This window comes from Rhinolophus sinicus, linkage group LG12 (genome assembly GCF_036562045.2).
Source record: "Rhinolophus sinicus isolate RSC01 linkage group LG12, ASM3656204v1, whole genome shotgun sequence".
Classification (NCBI taxonomy): domain Eukaryota; kingdom Metazoa; phylum Chordata; class Mammalia; order Chiroptera; family Rhinolophidae; genus Rhinolophus; species Rhinolophus sinicus.
Genome location: NC_133761.1, coordinates 32,931,183 through 32,952,415, shown reverse-complemented (window position 1 = coordinate 32,952,415; position 21,233 = coordinate 32,931,183). Strand labels below are relative to the sequence as shown.

At 41.1% G+C, this 21,233-nt stretch overlaps 1 protein-coding gene across 5 annotated transcripts in view; it reads left to right on the top strand.

Annotated features, from left to right (window-relative positions):
* MATN2 (matrilin 2) overlaps positions 1 to 21,233 on the top strand; it is a 145,399-nt gene that overhangs the window by 85,956 nt on the left and 38,210 nt on the right. For 4 of the 5 annotated variants that reach the window (XM_074317011.1, XM_019714989.2, XM_019714991.2 and 1 more), the window contains 2 exons: positions 1,105 to 1,227; positions 14,793 to 14,915. In XM_074317011.1, the coding sequence (XP_074173112.1) occupies positions 1,105 to 1,227; positions 14,793 to 14,915 (246 nt within the window). The remainder of the gene's footprint in view (positions 1 to 1,104; positions 1,228 to 14,792; positions 14,916 to 21,233) is intronic. The other variant, XM_074317012.1, reaches the window with a different exon arrangement.

Genomic DNA, 21,233 nt, shown 5'->3' with positions numbered 1-21,233 from the left:
TCATATTAACCCGATAAAAATTCTTTTTAATATATTCCTAATATATCCTTTTAATGCTCTCTGATTTTTCTCCAACTTTAATGGTAAAGTTATTGGAATAGCTAGTCAGGAAACCAAGCCATTCTCCTTGCTGAGAAGTAATGTCATCATGTCAGCCAGTTTCTGCAAAGGAGAGACCAAATCGGTGATTGAAAATGCCTTTAACCTTTTCATCCTCTGATATTTTCTTAGTTCCATTGCAGTAAATGCATTTCTGTGAGTGCATTCTTGCATTGCATTTGAATAAATAGTGAGGGCTCAGTGCTTTGTGGACATATAATAAATGTTTGACCCGACTGCTAATAGCCATACATCCATTTCTCTCTTGTACTCTTTGTTACCTCTACCTGACCTCCTCTGGCTTCCCATTTTCCTCATTTGTGACTGGGATGAATAAATAGAGTGCAAAGAGAATTTTCAAAGACCGCTGTGGTAGACGCATGGAATGAGGAAAAGCACGTTCAAAGTGGCTGATGCAGACTTGGGAATTAGGGGCTATTCTTAGACCTACCATGTTTTTGGTAGAGTAGCAGGTCTTTCCACTGTGCCCTCTCTCAGCTTCCCCATCTGCAAAATGTCAAAGACAGTGCCAGATTACCTCAGTATAAATTGCTGAGACCGACTGCAAAGCGTTTTGGTTGTCAGAGAGTGGGAATGGTGCTTGATGCAGATAAGTGCACGTCTGCTCTTGATAACTAACAGTTTGCTCAAAGTGTTGCCAAGGCTCTTTCAGTGACATGGGAAAATACAAACTGATGTGAATTTAAAATTAATGCATTTAATAGAAGTGAATGATTGTAACTTTGAAAAAATATTTTTATATATACACATAGAAACTCACCAAAATGTTAACAGCGGTTGCCTCTGGGTGGTAAGATTGCAGGTGGGGGGCTTACAGGTGGATTTTCTTTTATCGATTTTTCTATGTTTTCTGAAATTTCCACTATGATCATATATCATTGCTTACAATGTTTTCAAAACTTATTTTAGCAAGTGCTGTAGCGTTGCTTGTGCTGAGGGTCTCCTCCTTCAGAGCTGTGTTCTAATGGCATGACTTGGCCCCAGTCCAGGATCTGTGTGCGGCGGAGGACCATGGCTGTGAGCAGCTCTGTGTGAATGTTCTGGGCTCCTTCGTCTGCCAGTGCTACAGTGGCTACACCCTGGCGGAGGACGGGAGAAGGTGTGTGGGTGAGTATCCCCTCCAGCCGTGCTTAAGGAGAAAGGACGAGTTAAGCACAGTGAGGAGGAAGAAGGAGCGCCCCTCTCCCACAGGCCCAACTGCTTTCCTTTGAGTTTCAATAAGGTGCTCAGTCCTCTGGTCTAGTTGTTAGAATTGGAACTTTAAAGGCTTCACTTATGGCTGAGGTTAGTATTTTCTCATTCTGGGTCCTCTGCAAAAGGCATATTTATGATACTCTGTCTGGGTAAATATTGTTGTCCTGTTGCTGCAATCTTTAAAAATGACCGGGTGGATTTTCATCAGATTTGGAGGGTATGTTTGGGATGACTTAAATATAACTCATGTGTTATATACATGAGGTTCACTTGGTGGTGGGTGAGGGTGCTGAGTGGCACCTCAAAGACATGGGCAGCCAGCCTCCTAAGTATTGGATCTGCCAAATGACTGCCAGGTGTAAGAGCCCAACTGTATTTAATAAGACACCGTGGTCAGAGAACAAATGGTAGCCTCAAACACAAGCCCCAGCTAAGGGGTGTCAAGGGCAATGCTTAGAACTGTAGGCACTGACTTGCAATTAGTTGAGTAGGGTCCTGCTTGGGCAGCTCCACATTGTGTGACCCAGTGAGAGGTAAGGAGAGGGGGGTGACACCTGGTTTCTTCAGTGATGGATAATGGTACTCCTTAGCACCTGCAGAGCAGGCCAGCAAATCCCTGATGCCACCTCCCGGTTTGTCTGCAAAGCCCTTTACACTTGCACAGTCTCATCCTTCTACCAACAAACAATGCCTGGCAAATAGTAGGTATTCAATAAAATGAACTGGAAAGTTATGAAGCAGAAAATCTGGAAGGAAAAGAAGGAAAAGGCTTGACTGATAGCAGAACTGAAACCTGCATTTTCTGACTCTAAATCCTGCATTTTTGTTCCACAACCCATTGTTTTCAGGGGCCCTGTTATGTCTTGCTTCCCACAAACAGTGAATGATTTTTTTTTGTTGCACATAGAATTTACATTTTCCAGCATACCTTGAGGTTAGCTAAGGATGTGGAAGGGAAAAGCAACAAAACATAAAGCGTAGGTCGTAGCCTGCTCTTTGCTGGTGAAGGATGAAAATATCAGGTTTTTTTTTTTTTACATAATGATGGGGATGAAAACCTCCCTCACTGGAGGTCCACAAATGAAATTGGACTCCTGAGTGTTAGAGTTGATTTCTTTATCCCTTTAGTCTGCTGGTGGTGACCACGAGAGGTGGCAGGGTACCATATCCACTAACACTGGAAAAACAGAAGACAACATAGTAAATACCAAGTCTTATGATTTTTGCTTAATTAATTTTTATTATGTAAATAATATGCTTTCATTGAGGAGCTTAAACAGATGAGAAAATTACTATGAATAGTTTATTGTATTTTCTGCCAGTCTTTTCCCCATATAGATAGCTACCTCAAAACATTTTGTTAATGTTTAACAAAATGAGTTCATGCTATCTATTTTGTTTTATATATATTTTTTCCCTTACCATTTGTTAAATGGGTAGAAACTTTGGGTGCTATAGAGTCAGAAGGGAATCAGGCCATTGAGAGTAAAGCCAGTGGATGAGCTTCAGGAAACAGGGTGAAGATAGATTAGGGTGAGGGAAGGGACAGGGAGAGCCTGGAGCTTGTGAGTAAGTAGATGGGGCAGCATCAATGGAGGCCATGGTTGGGGCTGGAAGGCAGTGAGGAACCCAGTTCTCTGAGTGTTGCCAAATAATTGCCTAACTGTCCCTGTGTAGTATAGAACTTTTGTGTCTCTAAGGGTTTTGCTCTAACTTCTGGAATTTGACATTTATTGAAGAGCAACAAGCATGAGAATAGATGCTGTGGTTGCCAGGGAGCTGTTGTGGGCTATGTTTATTAGAGATGGGTGTTTCTCTTGCTGTTACTATCAGCATGTAAGAATGTCTGCCTTTCCTTGAAGGGGGTGGAGTACAAGCAAAAAAGTGGGAAAATAGGAGAGACTGTGTGGACCCAGGTCTTATCATCGGTATTCTTGTCATTAGCATCCTCAAGAAAGAGCCTGAGGCTGGGAATGAGATGATTAAGCAATAACCTTTGTTGCCAGTTACCTTGGTTAGAGACACAGAACAAATTCTCAAAAGGTCATTTGCTGCTCTATGGGGCTGTGCTGAGTGCAAAGCAAATGGTAGAGGTAATGGAGACTACAGAAGGTCAGAGAAAAGGGACATCGTAATGGCTGTGGGGGTGAGGGTGGAATCTGGGCAAGGAAGAAAGGGGAGCAATTGGACAAATGTCTAAGGCAAGGGGAGACATGAAGGGCGATGGTGGTGTGGAGGTGGCAGTGCTCTCTAGGCTTAGGGGATGAGGCTGGGCTGGGAGGGGCAGGCCTTGCTGCTGGGAGTTGATAGATCGAGAGACTGTCACAGTGAGAAGGCCAAAATAAAAGCTAAGCACACAGCCTAACCCGAGGACATAAATTGGAGACCCTAGGTATCAGACTTAGAGCAGGAAATTGAGAGGAAAGCAAAAGCTGGTAGTGACCCTGGAAGAATTCTATTAGCAGCTGCTATGAGGTGGCCTGTATGTAGGTGGGCAGGGAACAGTAAGAATGTGGTGACCAGAAATCCCAATTAATCCAGGACATTCCCAGTTTATGCCTGTTGACTCAATTCTCAACAGCACTCCCTTTCACTTTCAAAGGGATTCCAGTTTGATGATAAATTATATAATCACCAGTTGAGGAGACTAGCTCTGTTGAAGCAGAGAATTTCTGTAGGTGTGAAGTAGGAGATAAAGTTTAAGATACCGGGAAGAACCAGACTGTTCAGGCAACTGAAACTCAGGCTAAAGAGTTTGGACTTTTATCTCTGAAAAGGAACTGCTGAAGGACTCATACTTGGGAGCGACAAATGTAAAGCCTCATCTTAGGAAACTTCATCTTGTGGTAAACTGCAGGGTGAATTCCAGGAGGAAGATGGTGAGGGCTGGAAAGACCAGCTGGGAGACTATGGTAATCATCATATGAGAGGTGACAAGAACCAAGGTATGAGTAGTGACTGTAGGAATGGAGAGGGAAGGAATAAGGGTTGAAAGAAGGTGCTATAAATAAGAGAAGGAAAAGTCACAAATGACTCCCGAGTTTGAGCTTCCATGACTCTGATAGTGATGGCAACAGATTTTTAGAAAAGATAATGAGTAGTTTTAGACAAGGTAAGTCTGAAGTTGAGGTAGGACACCAATAAGGACATGTCAAGAGGGAGCCGAAAACAGCACTAACACCATAGGGAGAAATTAGAACCAACGACGCAGTCAGGAAGCAGCATAATCCATTTCTTTCTAAATTTTAATTTCCATGTGTTTTTCATTTAAAATGTTATTTATGTGTTTTTTTGTTTGTTTTGAAGGCATCTGGACCTTCAATACTGTAAGACCTGGGCTCAAATCCCAGTTTTGCTACTTGCTAGTCATGTATCTTTGCTAAGTCATTTAATTTGTGCAGTTTTCTCATCCATAACGCAGAGTAAGAGGATTTTGTGGGAGTAAGTGTAATGATGAGTAAAGTTCAATACACACGAGGCAATTTATTATTATTATTACTATAACAGAAATTATTATCATCATTTCCGGATGTCCTGAAGTGTAGAGTGAGGAGAGAGTGAAGACCTGAGCCTTGGGTTGAAGCCACATGTAGGGAGCAGGAGGGAGAAGGGGGAGCAGGTAAAATATTCATGAAGAAACAGCCTAAGGTGGGGAATGGGGTAAAGGGCATGGGAAAGAGAATCAGAAGAGTCATGGAGTATGGTGGGAACGAGAATTTCTAGGCCAGGTCAATATTAATGTCATGCTCCAGCAAGGCCAAAGGAAACAAGAGTTGAATCATTCGTTCATCTTAGCAAACATTTTAAAACTCTCTGCCAGGCACTCTGATAGGCATCAGGGACGCAAAGATGACAAGCAGACCATTGATAATGATCAAGAGGGGTGGGACAAAGGGCAGATTTCAACGGGTAGGGAGTGGGTGATGAGAAAGTGGGGAAGCAAATCTAACCTAGTCATTTAATGAAGTTTGGCAGAAATTCACCAAGTTCAGCTACTGGCGAATGGACGCAATGGCTTCCATGACAGTGCTTCTAGTGCTGTGACTCATCCCGTAATTAGGATTGTGACCTGCATGAAAATTCAATTCTTAGACTCAGGACTTTTAGACATTTCCACACTTTTGAGTTAATGGAACATTAAATTCAAGTGCCAGTGTCCCATCTCCCTACCTGCTCATTTTGCTCTGGACAGGACTGAATTTCCTTCCACAGTCAGGTGATCAAGGGTGGATTATTGACTAAGGTTCTCCTTTTGCTTTAGTGGAGTCCCTGTATTTGTAACCCATCAGCTGCCACTAAAGCTGTGTTAATTTCCATCCCAAAGAGTACATTTAAAAATGTTTTAAATTTCTTTTTAATTATAGTTCACATACAATTTTATATTAGTTTCAGGTGTACAACATAGTGATTTAACATTTATATACCTTACAAAGTGACCACTGTGATAAGTCTAGTAATCATCTGTCACTGTCAAACTGTACATTTTTCAAATACCATTTATCTGTATTTTTGAGGGAGAATTTTCTGCTGTACATGCTCACTTGGGGTTTACCAACAGTCCTGTCTTTTGGGGTAACTTTGGTCGTGTTTGTATCTTATCTGCCCAAGCAGATTGTAAACTCTTGAAGACAGAGGCCACTTATACTTTTCATCTTTCACAAAATGGACTTGCAACACATTTTTCTTGAATCATTGACTCAGGTTGAATGATTGATTGCAATCTCAAGCATTCGGGTGTTTTTTTTTTGTTTTTTTTTTTTAATCTTTTCCCCTTTGTGGGATTTTCAATTACAAAATCATTTTTTCTTACTAATACAGAAAACTCAGAGTACAGCTGTGTATAAAGTCAAAACCTGAAAGTCGTTCCTTCCCAGTTTTAATTCCTGGAGGTAATCACTGCTAAGAGCTTGGCTACTCCTTCCTGTCTTTATTCTTTTTTCTTTTTTCTTTTTTAATATTTTATTGGGGAAGGGGAACAGGACATTACTGGGAAACAGTGTGTACTTCCAGGACTTTTTTCCAAGTCAAGTTGTTGTCCTTTTAATCTTAGTTGTGGAGGGTGCCGTTCAGCTTCAATTTGTCCTTTCAGTCTTACTTGTGGAGGGCGCAGCTCAGCTCCAGGTCCAGTTGCCATTGTCAGTTGCAGGGGGTACAGCCCACTATCCCTTGTGGGAGTCGAACTGGCAACCTTGTGGTTGAGATCCCATTGGCACATATGGGAATCGAACCGGCAGCCTTCAGAGTCAGGAGCACGGAGCTCCAACCATCTGAGCCACCGGGCCGGCCCATTCCTGTCTTTATTCTAAGATTTATTCTAAGATGTCTTATGGATAGTATTTGCTTGTCATTACCATCCAGGGTTTAGCACATGCCTGACATTTAGTAATTGCTCAATAAATGGCTGTGCAACAAATGAATGACATTAAGGTATCCCTTTACCCCTACATTCAGCCTTATCTGATTAGGGAGGTAGTGTGATAAAAATATATATATCTGCATTTATTGAATATTACGAAGTCCTAGGACCTATTTTACATATAATTGCAACTCTATGAGGTAGGTACATCTGTAAATTGAGGCTGATAATAATACCTACCTCAAAGTGTTGTTGTGAGGATTAAATGAGTTAATATATGTCAAGTGCTTACAACAGTTCTCTATGTATTTGTTAACATTAATATCATCAAAATGTCTGATACTCGGCCAACTGATAAACAGTTGAATTTGAATTTCTATATCCTTTATGAATTTTTCTATATCCTTTATGAATTTAATGCTTGCATTTTATTAATATGTCAGATGTCTGGTACGTTTTTTAAAATATTGAAGTCTGTACTCAGAATAAATAGCACGGGGATTTAACATGGCATTACTGCTGCCTTCAAAGCTTTTCTCCTTTATTCTCCTACATCAGTTACCATCAGTGAGAAGGGGATGGTTGATATTTAAGTTGGGGACAAGGGATGGGAAGATGGATTTTTATATTGAAAGGGCAGATTTTTAATTCATCAGCTAACTCCTGCTTTTTGGAGCAGGATCTCCCTCGCCCCTAAACTGTTAAGTGTTAGATGTCTCCCTGTACTAATTTGTTAGGGCTCCTATCACAAAATACCACAGACTAAGGGGCTTAAACAACAGGAATGTATTTTTTCACAGTTCTGGAGGCTGGACGTCCAAGATCAAGGTGTCAGCAGGTTAGGTTTCTTCTGAGGTCTCTCTCCTGGACTTGCAGGTGGCCACCCTCTTGTTGCCTCTTCATGTGGTCTTTCCCTGATCTCCCTTTGTGTTCAAATTTGCTCTTGTTATAAGGATACCGGTCAGATTGGATTAGGACCCACACTAATGGCCTCATCCTATCCCCACATACAGTCACATTCTGACAAACTGGGGGTTAGGATTTCAACATATGAATTTGGGGTGGGGGACATTCAGCCTAGCACACTTCCCGATTGTTATCAAAATCAGTAAGAAACCTCTGTGTTTTAATATCCTGCGTACACAAATCCAGTCGTACCTTAGGGAGGAGCGGTTTTGCAAATCTGACTCTGTATGTCTAATATACACTCAACAAGAAAATTGCTTCTACCATTTCTCTAAATGGTGAATTTGGATTTTCTAACTCTGGCAAAGAACTTTGAAACCCAAATGCTCCTCTTTAAAATACTCCATTTCTACTAATGCCATCCCCTTGCAGACTGATTCCTGCTGGGAAAACCTTGGAATGTGACCAGATTGTAAATCTGAGACTGTCAACCTTAGGCTTTATTACCTTGCGCCAAAGTATTATTTATCCTTGGAGATAGCTGAGCAATTTCTCACATATTTGGCAGAGACTGAACATGTTGAGACTGGCTTCCCCTCCTGAGATCTTAGCACTTTGTGATGTAGAGGGCTGAAGAGCTGCAGCCAGGGAATTACAGTGATTCTCCTGTATCCGCGGCTTTGCTTTCCACCGTTTCAGTTTCCCACAGTCAGCCATGGTCCAAAAATGTTAAATGGAAAATTCCGGAAATAAACAACTCGTAAGTTTTAAATTGCACACCGTTCTGTGTAGCGTGACCCAGCTCTGTCCTGCCTGGTATTCCTTTGTCCCGCATGTCCACACTGGATATGCTCCCCGCACGTTAGTTACTTAGTAGCCAAATGGCCAGAAGGTCAATAGTAGCCTAATGCTATGTCACAATGCCTACGTCATTCACTTCACTTCATCTCACATCGTCACAAGAACAGTGAGCACAGTACAATAAGATGTTTTGAGAGAGAGAGAGTGAGAAACCACATTCACATAACTTTTATTACATTATATTGTTATAATGGTTCTATTTTATTATTAGTTATTTTTGTTAATCTCTTACCATCCCTAATTTATAAATTAAACTTTATCATAGGTATGTATGTATAGGAGAAAACAGTGTATATAGTGTTTGGTACTATCCACAGTTTCAAGCATCGCTGGGGTCTTAGAAAGTGTTCCCCAAAGATAAGGGGGCCTACTGTTCTCTTTCTCTTTATAATGGAGAGCATAGAAATTTCAGACAAAATGGCCAAGAAAGGATTTTTTTGAAGTAGATGAGGACTTGGAGCAACAGTGGCATATCTGAATTATACACATAGGTCACCTTCATACATCTGCCCCTTAAACTGGCCCTCTTTTTACAAGTACAGATTTGCAACCAAGGAACTTATGCAAAGAACCAAAAACATGCAGCAAAGGTTGTCAGAATTGAATGGGCTAGTACTCTTTTGGCCTTAAAAGGCTTTTAGTTTCACTTGCCTGGAAGTGGGCTTCTTCATGTCTAACACTGTACTGATGGTCTATCTCATCTGCTGTCCACAGTGAGCCAGTGGATGGCCCTCAAATCAAGGTGGAATTTGACACCTTGGGGTTTTCTTGGCCAGGGTCTCAGGACCCAGGAGTGCCTGAATCCTGCCTTGCCAATTTCTCTTCTCCCCCTCAGTTTCCCAGAGAGCTGTGCACACAAAAAACAAAACCAACACGAAATCAAAGTCCAGGAGAAGCCCTCTTATTCCATGATACTGGGCCTGTGGTTGGCTGATTGATGGAAAATGTCATTCAAAGAGCGGAATCATAACAAACTACATATACATACCTACCTTAACCATTTTATTTTTATTTAAAGCATAAGTGTACTTTTGATAAAAATTACTTTTAATTATACTTTCCAAAATTACTAATTTTAAGTTCATTTGAAAGAATATGATTTTTAAAGTTCTTTATTGTACAAACCATTCCCATTATGTGTTGTCTATGATTTTCAGTTTTTTTTTTAATTGCAGCAAGAATTTGAAGACTAATGTAACACAATGTAAAGGCAGAATATTTGTAAATTTTTATGAAATTTCCCCCTATCTTTTACACTTATTTCATCCATGCCTGTTTCTATTGCAATTTTGGTTAGCAAATTGTCTTAAGTCTGTACAAAGCTTTCAATTTAGTTTTTATTTTTTAAAAACCTCAATTTCTTTTAGTGCTTACATTTTATTGGTATTTGTAGTATTTAAATGAATTACAATAACATGTACAAATGGCATAGATAGATTTGGAAACAAAAGCAACTTTGACTCTTTGTAACGGTGGTTCTCAAATTTTAGCATCAGAATCACCTGGAGGGCTTGTAAAAACACACATTCCTGGGCCCCATGTTGCTACACAGCAGCCTACCTGTCTGTCCCCTAGTACCTGCCCATAAAGAAAGGAGAATCTGAGACAGAGCCTTTCAGGGACTCTGCTTCACCTTTGTGCTTGCACCTTATGTCGCCCTGTTTGGCCCCAAAATACGGCTGGTCAGTCAATGACGGGTAAGACTCCCCATGGAGGGGGCAACCCAAGCCAGGTGCAGCTGTGTGGGGACCAACAGGAGAACCCACTGGGTTGATAGAGGTGGGCACAGCCCCCCAACTTCCCCTGACTAAGGAGAGCCTCTGCCTCTGTGGCTGCATTCCTTCCCACAACCTGTGGGGAAGAGATTCAATGATGTGCTCTCCATCTATTCATATGCATAAAGGTTTTGTCCCCTGGGGAAGTACTTATCCTGAGACTTACGGTTCTGCTGCCTGCAAGCAAGGGTGATTGGCTTGTATCAATTTCCTATTATAATGTATGGGATTCACAGATCTGGAGTCCTTTGGCCCCGCTTGCACTCTATTCTTGGCTGCTGTCTTTCTTAACCCTGCGCAGCCCTCCTCGCTCCCCACAACCCTCGTTGCTCCGGATGTGACAGCCCTATACTCAGAGTTTCTGATTTATTAGGTCTAGGGTAGGACCTGAGAATTTGTATTACTAACAAGTTCCCAAGCGATGGTTGATGCAGCTGGTTCATAGACCTAATGCTTTATAAGCATACAACAAGTCAATGGGAGAAGTACACAGGTGTTCCAGAGCTCAGGTGTTCCACCAAAGCTGCTTTATAAGTATACAACCCAGCCAATAGAGAAGTGCATATGTGTTCCAACAGCCTTGAGCATTTAGAATGCTCTGGGCATCAGGTCCCATGTATTCAGTGGGAATGAAAAGCATTGATTGATCAGGAGTTGATTAAGTAGAGGTCAATTAAAAGAGCTGCTTCTGTATAACTTTATTAATGCCTAATCCAACATTGGATATTCTATTCTAGAGAATTCTAGAAAAGGGTGAGTTTGCAGTATGTGGCTTAGACCTAATGAAAGCGTCCAACCTCTCCCCATTCTGATATGGGGCCAGCATACTCAGGTGTGTCTGAGGGACACAGATGGCTGGGCTCAGAGATGATCCCCCAAGGTATAAGAGGAAGTTCAAAAGAAGTAGAGTCTGAATATCTGCCTTTTAGGTACAATGACCACTCATCACTGTGGTACCGTCAGTGTCCTAGAACTTGGAAGTCAGATTAGCAGCTATTGTCTTTGGAGGAGATACTAAGAAGTGGGTGGCCAGAGTTCGGACTGGCTGACCGATAGCAGACACCCACATCAGGGTATAGGAGATTTTCAAGATGGCAGATGAGGCCCAGCATGAGGAGGTTGGAGGTGGGAGTGCCGACTTCTAACACAGGCCAGTGTGGGCTACAGCATGGCCCACTCCTGGGACATGCTGACTGGGGCACTTGCCAGGGCTTGGTATCCTTGATTTCAGTGTCCCCAATTACTTGTTTAATGATTCATTGGTTCATGAAAGATGAGACATTAACTTGTATAAGGAGTTGGTGCTAGCTCAATATTTATGTTACAACTCACTTTCAGCAACTGGCTTATATCCCTTGACATTCAGATCCTGAAACTGTGTGAGTGTTCCATTCCCACCATGATGACTTGTGTATTAAACCCACAAATATTAGGTGCTATTAAAATTCTCTAGGGAGAAGAAGTTACAAAAATGATACTTAAGCAGAAACTTAATACTGATACTTAAGTGGATACTTAAGCAGAAGCCTGGAGCAAACGAATAAATACAATGCAATTTATTACCCTTTAAAAATCTTTAGCTTTTCCCTTTCGATTACGAATCTTTTGATTACTATGTTAAGTATGTCCTTATCTTCTCCTTGCATGGTCTTTCTCTTCCTTCCTTTCTTTCTTCCTTCCTTCCTTCCTTCCTTCCTTCCTTCCTTCCTTCCTTCCTTCCTTCCTTCCTTTCAAGTGTTTTTTGTTTTGTGTTTTTTTTAAATTGGGGAATAGTGTGTTTCTCCAGGGCCCACCAGCCATCAGCTCCAAGTCATTGTCTTTCAATCTAGTTGTGGAGGGTGCAGCTCAGCTCCAAGTCCAGTGGCCGTTTTCAATCTGTAGTTGCAGGGGCCGCAACCTTGTTGAGAGCTCGTGCTCTAACCAACTGAGCCATCTGGCCACCCCATGGTTTTTCTTTTTTTAATTGTATATGTGTATTAATTTTGCGGATTTCATTTCCTTATTATTTACAAGTTTTTGATATTAAAGTGTCCTAAGCTATTACAGAGGGATACATTTTTTTAAAGGAAAAAAATCCACCCATAATCCTCCCACCTAACACAACCAACATTTTTGTTTTTAATTTCCAGGCTTTGCATTAGAGCCATATTTTACCAGGATAAAATCACTGTAAATAAACAATTTTGAGATCCACTTTTTTCACAAAATTTTATCTTCCTATTTACAAATTACATTAGAATTATAATGTTAATAACTGCCTAAGGCCCAAAAGGACACTCCTGATCCTCCCCCTACAAAACCTGCTCTGAGGCCCCTTGCCCATCTCAGTTAATATAGCTCCATCCCATCAGTTGCTCACACCAAAGTCGGCCTTACTTTCTCTCTTTTTCCCACCTCTAATCCAGCAGGAATCCTGTTGGCCTACATCTACTGGGTGTTTTAGTTTCCGGTGGCTGCCATAGCAAAGTACTACAAACTGCATGGCTTAAAACAGCAGAAATTATTGCCTCACAGTTCTGGGGGTTTGAAGTCTGAAATCAGGGTGCCAGCAGTCCGTGCTCCCCTTGAGACTCAGAGGAGAGGATCCTTTCCGGCCTCCGGTGCTGGCTGACCCTTGGCATTCCTTAGCTTGTAACAGCACCTCCCCACTCTCAGCCTTCATTTGGTGTCCTACTGTGTGTGTGTCCACGTGGCATTCTCCTCTTTTTATAAGGCCACCTGGCATATTGAATCAGAACCCAGCCTAATGACTTCATCTTAGTTTGATTATACCATGGTACCTCGGTTTTCTAACGTAATCCGTTCTGGAAGACCGTTCGAGTTGTGAAACGTTCGAAAACAGCCGACAGCTAGGCCTCAGGATCTTGCACTCAGCAGAAGCCACATGACATGTTCGACTTCCAAGGTGTGTTCGAAAACCGAAGCATTTACTTCCGGGTTTACGGAGCTCGTAAACCAAAATGTTCGTCAATGGAGACATTCGAAAACCGAGGTACTACTGTATCTACAAAGACCCTATTTCCAAGTAAGATCACATTCATAGGTGGGGGGAAGGGTTAGGACTTCAACATATCTTTTTTGGGAACACAATTCAACCCACAACACCCAGGACACCACTTCCCCACTCCCCCACTCCTTCCCGCATCATCCTGGTTTAGGTCCCCACCATTCCTCACTGAGATTATTATTTTTTTAAATTTATATTGGGGAACAGTGTGTTTTTCCAGGACCCATCAGCTCCAAGTCAAGTCGTTTTCAATCTAGTCATGGAGGGCACAGCTCACTGGCCCATGTGGAAATTGAACCAGCGACCTGGGTGTTATGAGCACTGTGCTCTAACCAACTGAGCCAACCGGCTGCCCCCTCACTGAAATTATTGAGTAGCCTCCTAACTGATTTTCTCCTGGTTGTCACATTTTCCCTCTATGGTCTATACTCCATTCCTTTGTTCAGAACCCTCCAGTGACTCCCTAATCTCAGAATAAAAGCCAAGTCCTTGCTGTGGTCCCTCCTAAGCTGCACTCTTTCTCATCTCCCACCTGGCTCTCTGTTCCAGGCACCCTAGTCTCCTTGCTGATCCTCTAGCACACTAGGCACGTTCCCATCTCCGCAGGGCCTTTGCACTTGCTCTTCCTTTTGACCAGGACGCCTTCTCCCTGATAGCCTCCTGGCTTGTACATCATTCAAGACTCTGCCCAACTTCTACCTTCTTGGCGAGGCCTTTCCTGAACACTTCTGTTACATCACACCCTCATTCCCGCATCCCCACAATCTCTATTTCTTTTCACCATTTTATTTTTCTCCAGAATATTCTCCACCTTCTAAGAGATTATGCTATTAACTTATTTATTTTGTTTTTTTGTCTACTACCACCATCCAAATGTGAACTCCTCAAGGACTGGAATTTTTCTCTGATTTGTTATTTGCTGTATCCTTAGCACCTAAAACAGGGCTAGGCCCACTCAGTGCTCAGTAAATATTTCTAGAATTAATGAGAAATAGGCCAGCACATTTTCTCATAAATTACTAACCATTTACCCTTATTAAATGTTCATCTATCTATATATATATAGTCACTGAAAGTAATGCTGCTCTGGATAGCTTATTCCATGTAGTTAATTCCATTTTTCCCCCCAATTATTTCTTTGGGTTATAGTTCCAGAGTGAACATTGTCAAATATCCTCCCAAAAGGATTTTTATCAATTTATGCTACCCACCATGAATAACTCGGACTCTGTTTCCATGCTGCCTGAACACCACTGATTTTATCTTGTCTTTATTTTTGCAGTTTAGTAGGTGTAAATATACCTTGTGATTGTTTGGTTTGCATTTCTTTAACTTTTAAAAATAATTGTTTCTACGTTCTTTAGTTTATCTTCTGATATAAGTTGCCTGATTTAGGCTCCTGGTTTTTATTTTTGCAGGAAGGAGGTCTTGGGTTCCTAGTTATTTATTCATACTCTTTTGGGGGCAACAGTATTGATCCTTAATTACATTTGTTATAAGTATGCTTCCTTTCTACCATTCCCTTTACCTCTGTTTGTGTTTCTGCTTAAACTCTGTGTTTTAATATTTACAGCTGTGGACTACTGTGCCTCAGAAAACCACGGATGCGAACATGAGTGTATGAATGCTGACGGCTCCTACTTTTGCCGGTGTGCTAAAGGATTTGCTCTTAACCCAGACAAAAAAACATGCACAAGTAAGTTACGAACAACAACAAAATTTCTTTTTGAATGTTACTGCTATGGGCACTGTGGCCGTGGCAATCTGCCAAGCATAGAGAAGCATAGGATTATGTGCTGGGAGTCTAATACCTTCTGCCTCCATCCCTCATTTGTCAGGCCTTCCTGAACTTGTCCTAAAACCATAGTCCGCTCTATCACAATGTCACCCTTCAAAGCATTTGACGACGGTGTCTTTTATCGGAGACCACATGTGGGAGTGTTCTTCCAGCATCTGCTGTGCGTGCTGACAGTCAGACCATCTTATTTCAAGCTGGCTCAGCCTGGCTGTGCCCATCAGTATTAAAAGGGCTTAAGAAATACTTTCTCTGAAGCTTTGTGGCTTGTGGGTTTAAACTCTGACTCCACTCAAGTACAGAGAAATCGCTGAGCCAAAAGGAGCTGAATGTGGTTGCTCCAGGGTGGGGGAGGGCAGCTTGCAGAGAACTGCTCATTTTTTTGTTTTAGCTATGGAGTTCTATTTGATTTTAACTATACACACACAAACCAGAATTAATATGAGCTTCCAAGATCTGACCATAAAAATCTGTAAACTAAGGTGGTCACTACTTTTTTTTAAAGATTTTATTGGGGAAGGGGAACAGGACTTCATTGGGGAACAGTGTGTACTTCCAGGACTTCTCTCCAAGTCAAGTTGTTGTCCTTTCAATCTTAGTTGTGGATGGTGCCATTCAGCTTCAAATTGTTGTCCTTTCAGTCTTAGTTGTGGAGGGCACAGCTCAGCTCCAGGTCCAGTTGCCGTTACTAGTTGCACGGGGGTGCAGCCCAGCAACCCTTGCGGGAGTCGAACCGGCAACCTTGTGGTTGAGAGGACGCGCTCTAACCAATGAGAGGACGCTCTCTAACCAACTGAAACATTAGGGAGCTCAGCGGCAGCTCAGCTCAAGGTGCCGTGTTCAATCCTAGTTGCAGGGGGCAGAGCCCACCATCCCCTGCCAGACTCGAGGAATTGAACCGGCAACCTTGTGGTTGAGAGCCCACTGGCCCATGTGGGAATCAAACTGTTAGCCTTCGGAGTTAGGAGCATGGAGCTCCAACTGCCTGAGCCACCGGTCCGGCCCAGGTGATCACTACTTTTGCAGAAGAATTCCAAAGGGTTCTTCTAAATGTAAAGGTATGTCACAACACTTAAGGGATTGTGTATGGATTATTAAACGCCTATAGAGAGATTCATTTGAGAGAAGCTTGTTCTTCAAGTATTATGGCTCAGCATTTTTTAAAAATGAAGTTTAATAGCAACTTAAAATAAGTCATCTCTAAAACATACATCAATGAGAAAATAGGATTTCTATTCATAAAAAGTTCATGTACCCACAATCTTTCTAAAATACATCTATTATGTAAAGCAGGATATACCTGCACAGTTTTTAAAAAAGCATCCCTCAATACTCCTGAAACATAAACTTGCTTGTCCATCCTTAAATATAAACTGCTTACAAACACCAGAGCTGGAGGCAGGGGTGAAATATGGAACTGCAAGGGATACATTAAGTCAAAACATACATTTCTGGAGCCCTAAAACATATGCCAATAGTAATGAGTAAAGCAAGGTCCTTCCTGGAGGAGAAGAGATCTTGGCTGAGTCTTGAAGCCAGAGCCGTCAGTCACCAGGCAAAGAATGGTGAGCTGGGGGTAACCAGGAGGAGGAAAGATGTGCAAAGATATGAGCCAGATGGGTTCATATCCACTCCTGGCTCATGTCTGGCATACAGTTGTTTATTGAGAGAATAAGTGAATGAATGAATAGACTGCTCTGTTCCTGATCTCCCTTCTCTTCTGACTATTCTGAACTATAAACCAGCAGCCGGCACTGTGGTCATGGCTGGAGAATTGCGGTTGCTGGACTGATGAGTCAGTTCCCTTCATCAAAGGACAGGCCATGTGCTGCCAAGGGGCAGTCTTGGCTTCAGTTCAAATCCCAGTTCCTCTGCTTTTTCACTAGGTGATCTTAGACAAGTTATGTATGCCTCAGTTTCTTCAACTGTAATGGGATGGTAATATTGCCTACTTCATAGGATTGTCTTGAAGATTAAATGAGATAATTCATATAAACAGTTTAGCAAATTGCCTGGTACCCAGCACATTCTTTTAAGGGATGATACTGGCTTCAAAGACTTTAAGTTGGTATTTACTGAGCATATACCACATGCCTGAATTAAGTTTAATAATGCAAAAAAAAACCACAACACAACAATCAAGACTTGGTCCCAGGCTTCACTGGAAGCTGGTTGGTGGCACAAGCCACACAGAGCACTCAGTCACCCTGCAGAGTGTTATGTGACCAAAGGCTCATAGACAAGACCCAAGACAGCAGTTAAGGGAAGGAGGAGACCAGCTGGACTAGAACAGGTGGGGATGCTGCAGCTTCCCTGGGATGAGGCCTGGAGGAAAATATACACACTAGCCAGTCTCCTTCCTGCCTCTACAGAATTCCATCCCTGGTTGAGGTCACCTGATTTCCTCTTTCAGCCACCATTCCCAGAGCCTCACCGTTACCCCCATACTGTGGCCCAGCATGTTTTCTATCCCAGAATCTCTTGGGACACAGCGAATTACAAGCCCCAGGTTGGTGCAGGCAAGGAGACCCTGGAAGTAGGCACTGCAGTGCAGGGGGACTGGGAGAGGAGGTCTGGCTGGGAGTTAGGGGAGAGATTGGTCCAGCTGTGAGGTTTCACCAACTAGGCATGGAGCTCAGCAGTTCAGCTGTCTTGAGCCCTGTCAGAGTCAAGACCCAGAAGTGAGCTGCCCCAGTGCATGGACTGAGAAGAGTGCTGGGCACTCAAAAGGGTCTGGGTGGGCATCAGGGAGATGTGTCCCCTAGAAGAAGGGCCCCTTTCCTGCCATGTTTGGGGACACAGCAGGAAGCCAGACCTCATGAGAGGACTGGCAAAAGAAAGGAGACACTGGAGTACTTGGAAAGCTATGAAAGTAGGAAATAAGGTAAAGTCCAGTGGTAAGAACTGAGACACTTGGGAGTGCTCCAGACCTGTGGCAGGGACAAGAACAAGAACTGGTAAATAGGGACTAATTAAAAGGACAGACACACTGGATGGAGGCAGAAGTGCAGAATCAAGGCAGGCATCCCGTTAGTAATCAACGAGGCATCACATCAGCTTCCAGCCAAGTAAGCATGGCTGCTGCTGTGATGTTGAGATAGAAAAAAAATTACTATTTTTTGCTTCTTATAAACTTGCAAAAAATGAAATAAAATGAAAGATACTCAGTTCCTTAAATGTCAGTTTCTGTTTTAACCAAAAGTATATTTGAATATTAATCCAATCAATAAGTGTGCAATTATTGTCTAAAACAGGTAGACTAGTCAGTGAAATATAACAAGCATGATTAATTTACGATTAAGCCAGCATGCGTGTAATAGGACTTTATGCTCTTGAATAAATAATGTAATTTAAAATATGTAGTAGTGTTCAAAAAAGCACCACCTTTTATATCAGTTCCTTACCCACCCAAACCTACCTGACTATTTTCTAGGGGAGAGAATGGTAGAACCATGCAGATACCAACAGTTTGCAAAATATTGGCAAGACTTTTTTTCAATTGTGGGAAAATAGACATAATATAAAATTTGCCATTGTAACCTCTTTAAGTGTACAATTCAGTGGCATCAAGTACATTCATGTTGTTGTGTAACCATCACCACCATCTGGCTCCAGAATTTTTCATCTCCCTAAACTGAGACTCTGTAATAATAAATATTAAACAATAATTCTTTATTCTACCTACCTCCCCCCAGGCCCCCGGCAACCACCATTCTACTTTCTGTTTGCATAAATTTGACTAATTTTGGTACCTCATAAAAGTGCAATCGTATAATATGTGTCCTTTTGTGACTGGTTTATTTCACTTAGCATAATATCCTTCCTTTTTAAGGCTGAATAACATCCCATTGTATGCATATATGATATTTTGTTTATTCATTCATCTTTCTGTAGACATTTGGGTTGCTTCCACCTTTTGGCTATTGTGAATAATGCTGCTATGCACATGAGTATACAAGTATCTATTTGAGTCCCTGCTTTCAGTTCTTTTGGGTATTTACTTAGAAGAGGAATTACTGGATCATATGGTGGCAAGACTTTTTGAGGTCTAATTTGAAACCATTACTCCTGAGCCAGGCAGGAGAACATTCTTAGATGGTTGTTGAGGGTTTTTTCATGGGAAAGATAGAGTACTTTGGTACACTAGACAGACAGGGATTCGTGTCTTTGGTATCAAGGACACTGTGGGTCTCATGTCTAATGCTTAATCATCTTATACCTGTACTGATGAGTAAAGGCAGCTGTGGAATCTACAAAAAAGCTACTAGAACTATTAAGCGAGTTTAGCAAGGTTGCAGGATACAAGGTCAATATACAAAAATCAACTATTTTTATAAACTTTCAATGGAAAATCAAAATTAAAATTAAAACATACCATTTACAATAGCATCAAAACTATGTAGTACCTAGTGATAAATTTGACAAAAGATGTGAAAGACCTGCACACTGAAGTTAATCTATAGATCAAAGCAACATCTATCACTCCCTAGCATGCTTTTCTGTAGAAACTGACAAGCTGATTCTAAAACATATGTGGAAATGCAAAGGACTAAAATAGTCAAGTAAATTTTGAAAAACATAAACAAAGTTGGAAGACTTAAACTACCTGATTTTTAAGACTAATGATAAAGAAACAGTAATCAAGACAGTGTGGTATTGGTGTAAAGATGGACACATAGATTAATAGAACAGACTAAAGTCCAGAAATAGACCCATATGTGTATATATATAATGAAATGATTTTCAACAAAGGTGCCAAGGCAGTTTAATGGAGAAAGGATAATGTCTTCAACAAACGGTGCTGCAACAATTGGACTGTCATATACATACATACATATGTACATACATGGAACTTGACCCTTACCTCACACCACATACAAAAATTAACTTGAATTGGATTTAAAACTTAAATGTAAGAGTGAAAACTATAAAAATTCTAGAAGAAAACATAGGAGAAGCTCTTAGTGACCTTGGGTTTAGCAAAGATGTCTTAAATAAGACCCAAAAAACACAAACTATGAAAGTACAAAAAGGAATGAATTAAACTTCATCAAAATTAAAACTTTTGTTCTTCAAAAGACACTATGGTAAAATGAAAAGACAAGTCACAGACTGGGAAAAATATTTGCAAATGTATATCCAACAAAGGATTTATATTTAGAATATATAAAGACTCTTAAAATATAATAGAGACAACACAATAAAAATGGCAAAAGATTTAAACAGATACTTCACTAAAGAAGATACAGAGGTGGTAAATAAGCATACGAAAATATATTCAACAGCATTAGTCATTAGGAAAATGCAAAATAAACCACAATGAGTTAACCACTACATACCACCAGAATGGTTAAAATTACCAAGTGTTGGTGAGGATGTGGAGCAAGTGAACTCTAATTTACTGGCTGTGGAAATGTTTAAGAATTTAAGCATATATCTACCTTATGACCAGCCATTCTACTCCTAGATGTTTACTCAAGAAAAATGAAAACATATGTCCACACAAAGACTTGTACATGAATGTTCCTAGATGCTTCATTTGTGATAGCCCAAAACTGGAAACAGCTGAAATCCCACCAGCAAGTGAATGAATAAACAAATTGTGGTCTGTCCATATAATGAAATACCACTCCACAATAAAAAGGAACAAACTATTGACATACACGTAAACATGGATGAACCTCAAAATAATTATGATGAATGAAAGAGCCAGACTAAAAAGAATACATTCTGTATGGTTCCAATTTTATAAAATTACAAACTAACGTATCTTGACAGAAGATTAATGATTATTGGGGACCAGAAGGAGTGGGGAAGAATGAATTAGAAAAGGGCACAAGGAAACTTTTGAGAGTAATGGCTAAATTCATTATCTTGATTGTGGTGGTTTCATGGGCACATGCATATGTCAAAACTCATCAAATTGTTCACCTTAAATATGTGCATTTTTTGTTAATTGTACCTCAATAAAACTAAACACAAGTGGGGGATACTGTATTATTTTAAAATGTAATGTCATAAAACACAAAGAAAGGCTGTGGAAATGTTGTAGACTATGCTTTTGAATAGAACACTCTGTGATGGTGAAATGTGTATCTCACCATATAATACAATAGTCAGGAGCTACCATGACTGCTGAGCACTTGAGATGTAGCCAGCACAACTGAGGAACTGAATTTTTAATTTTATGTAATTTTAATCCATTTTAATTTAAATGGC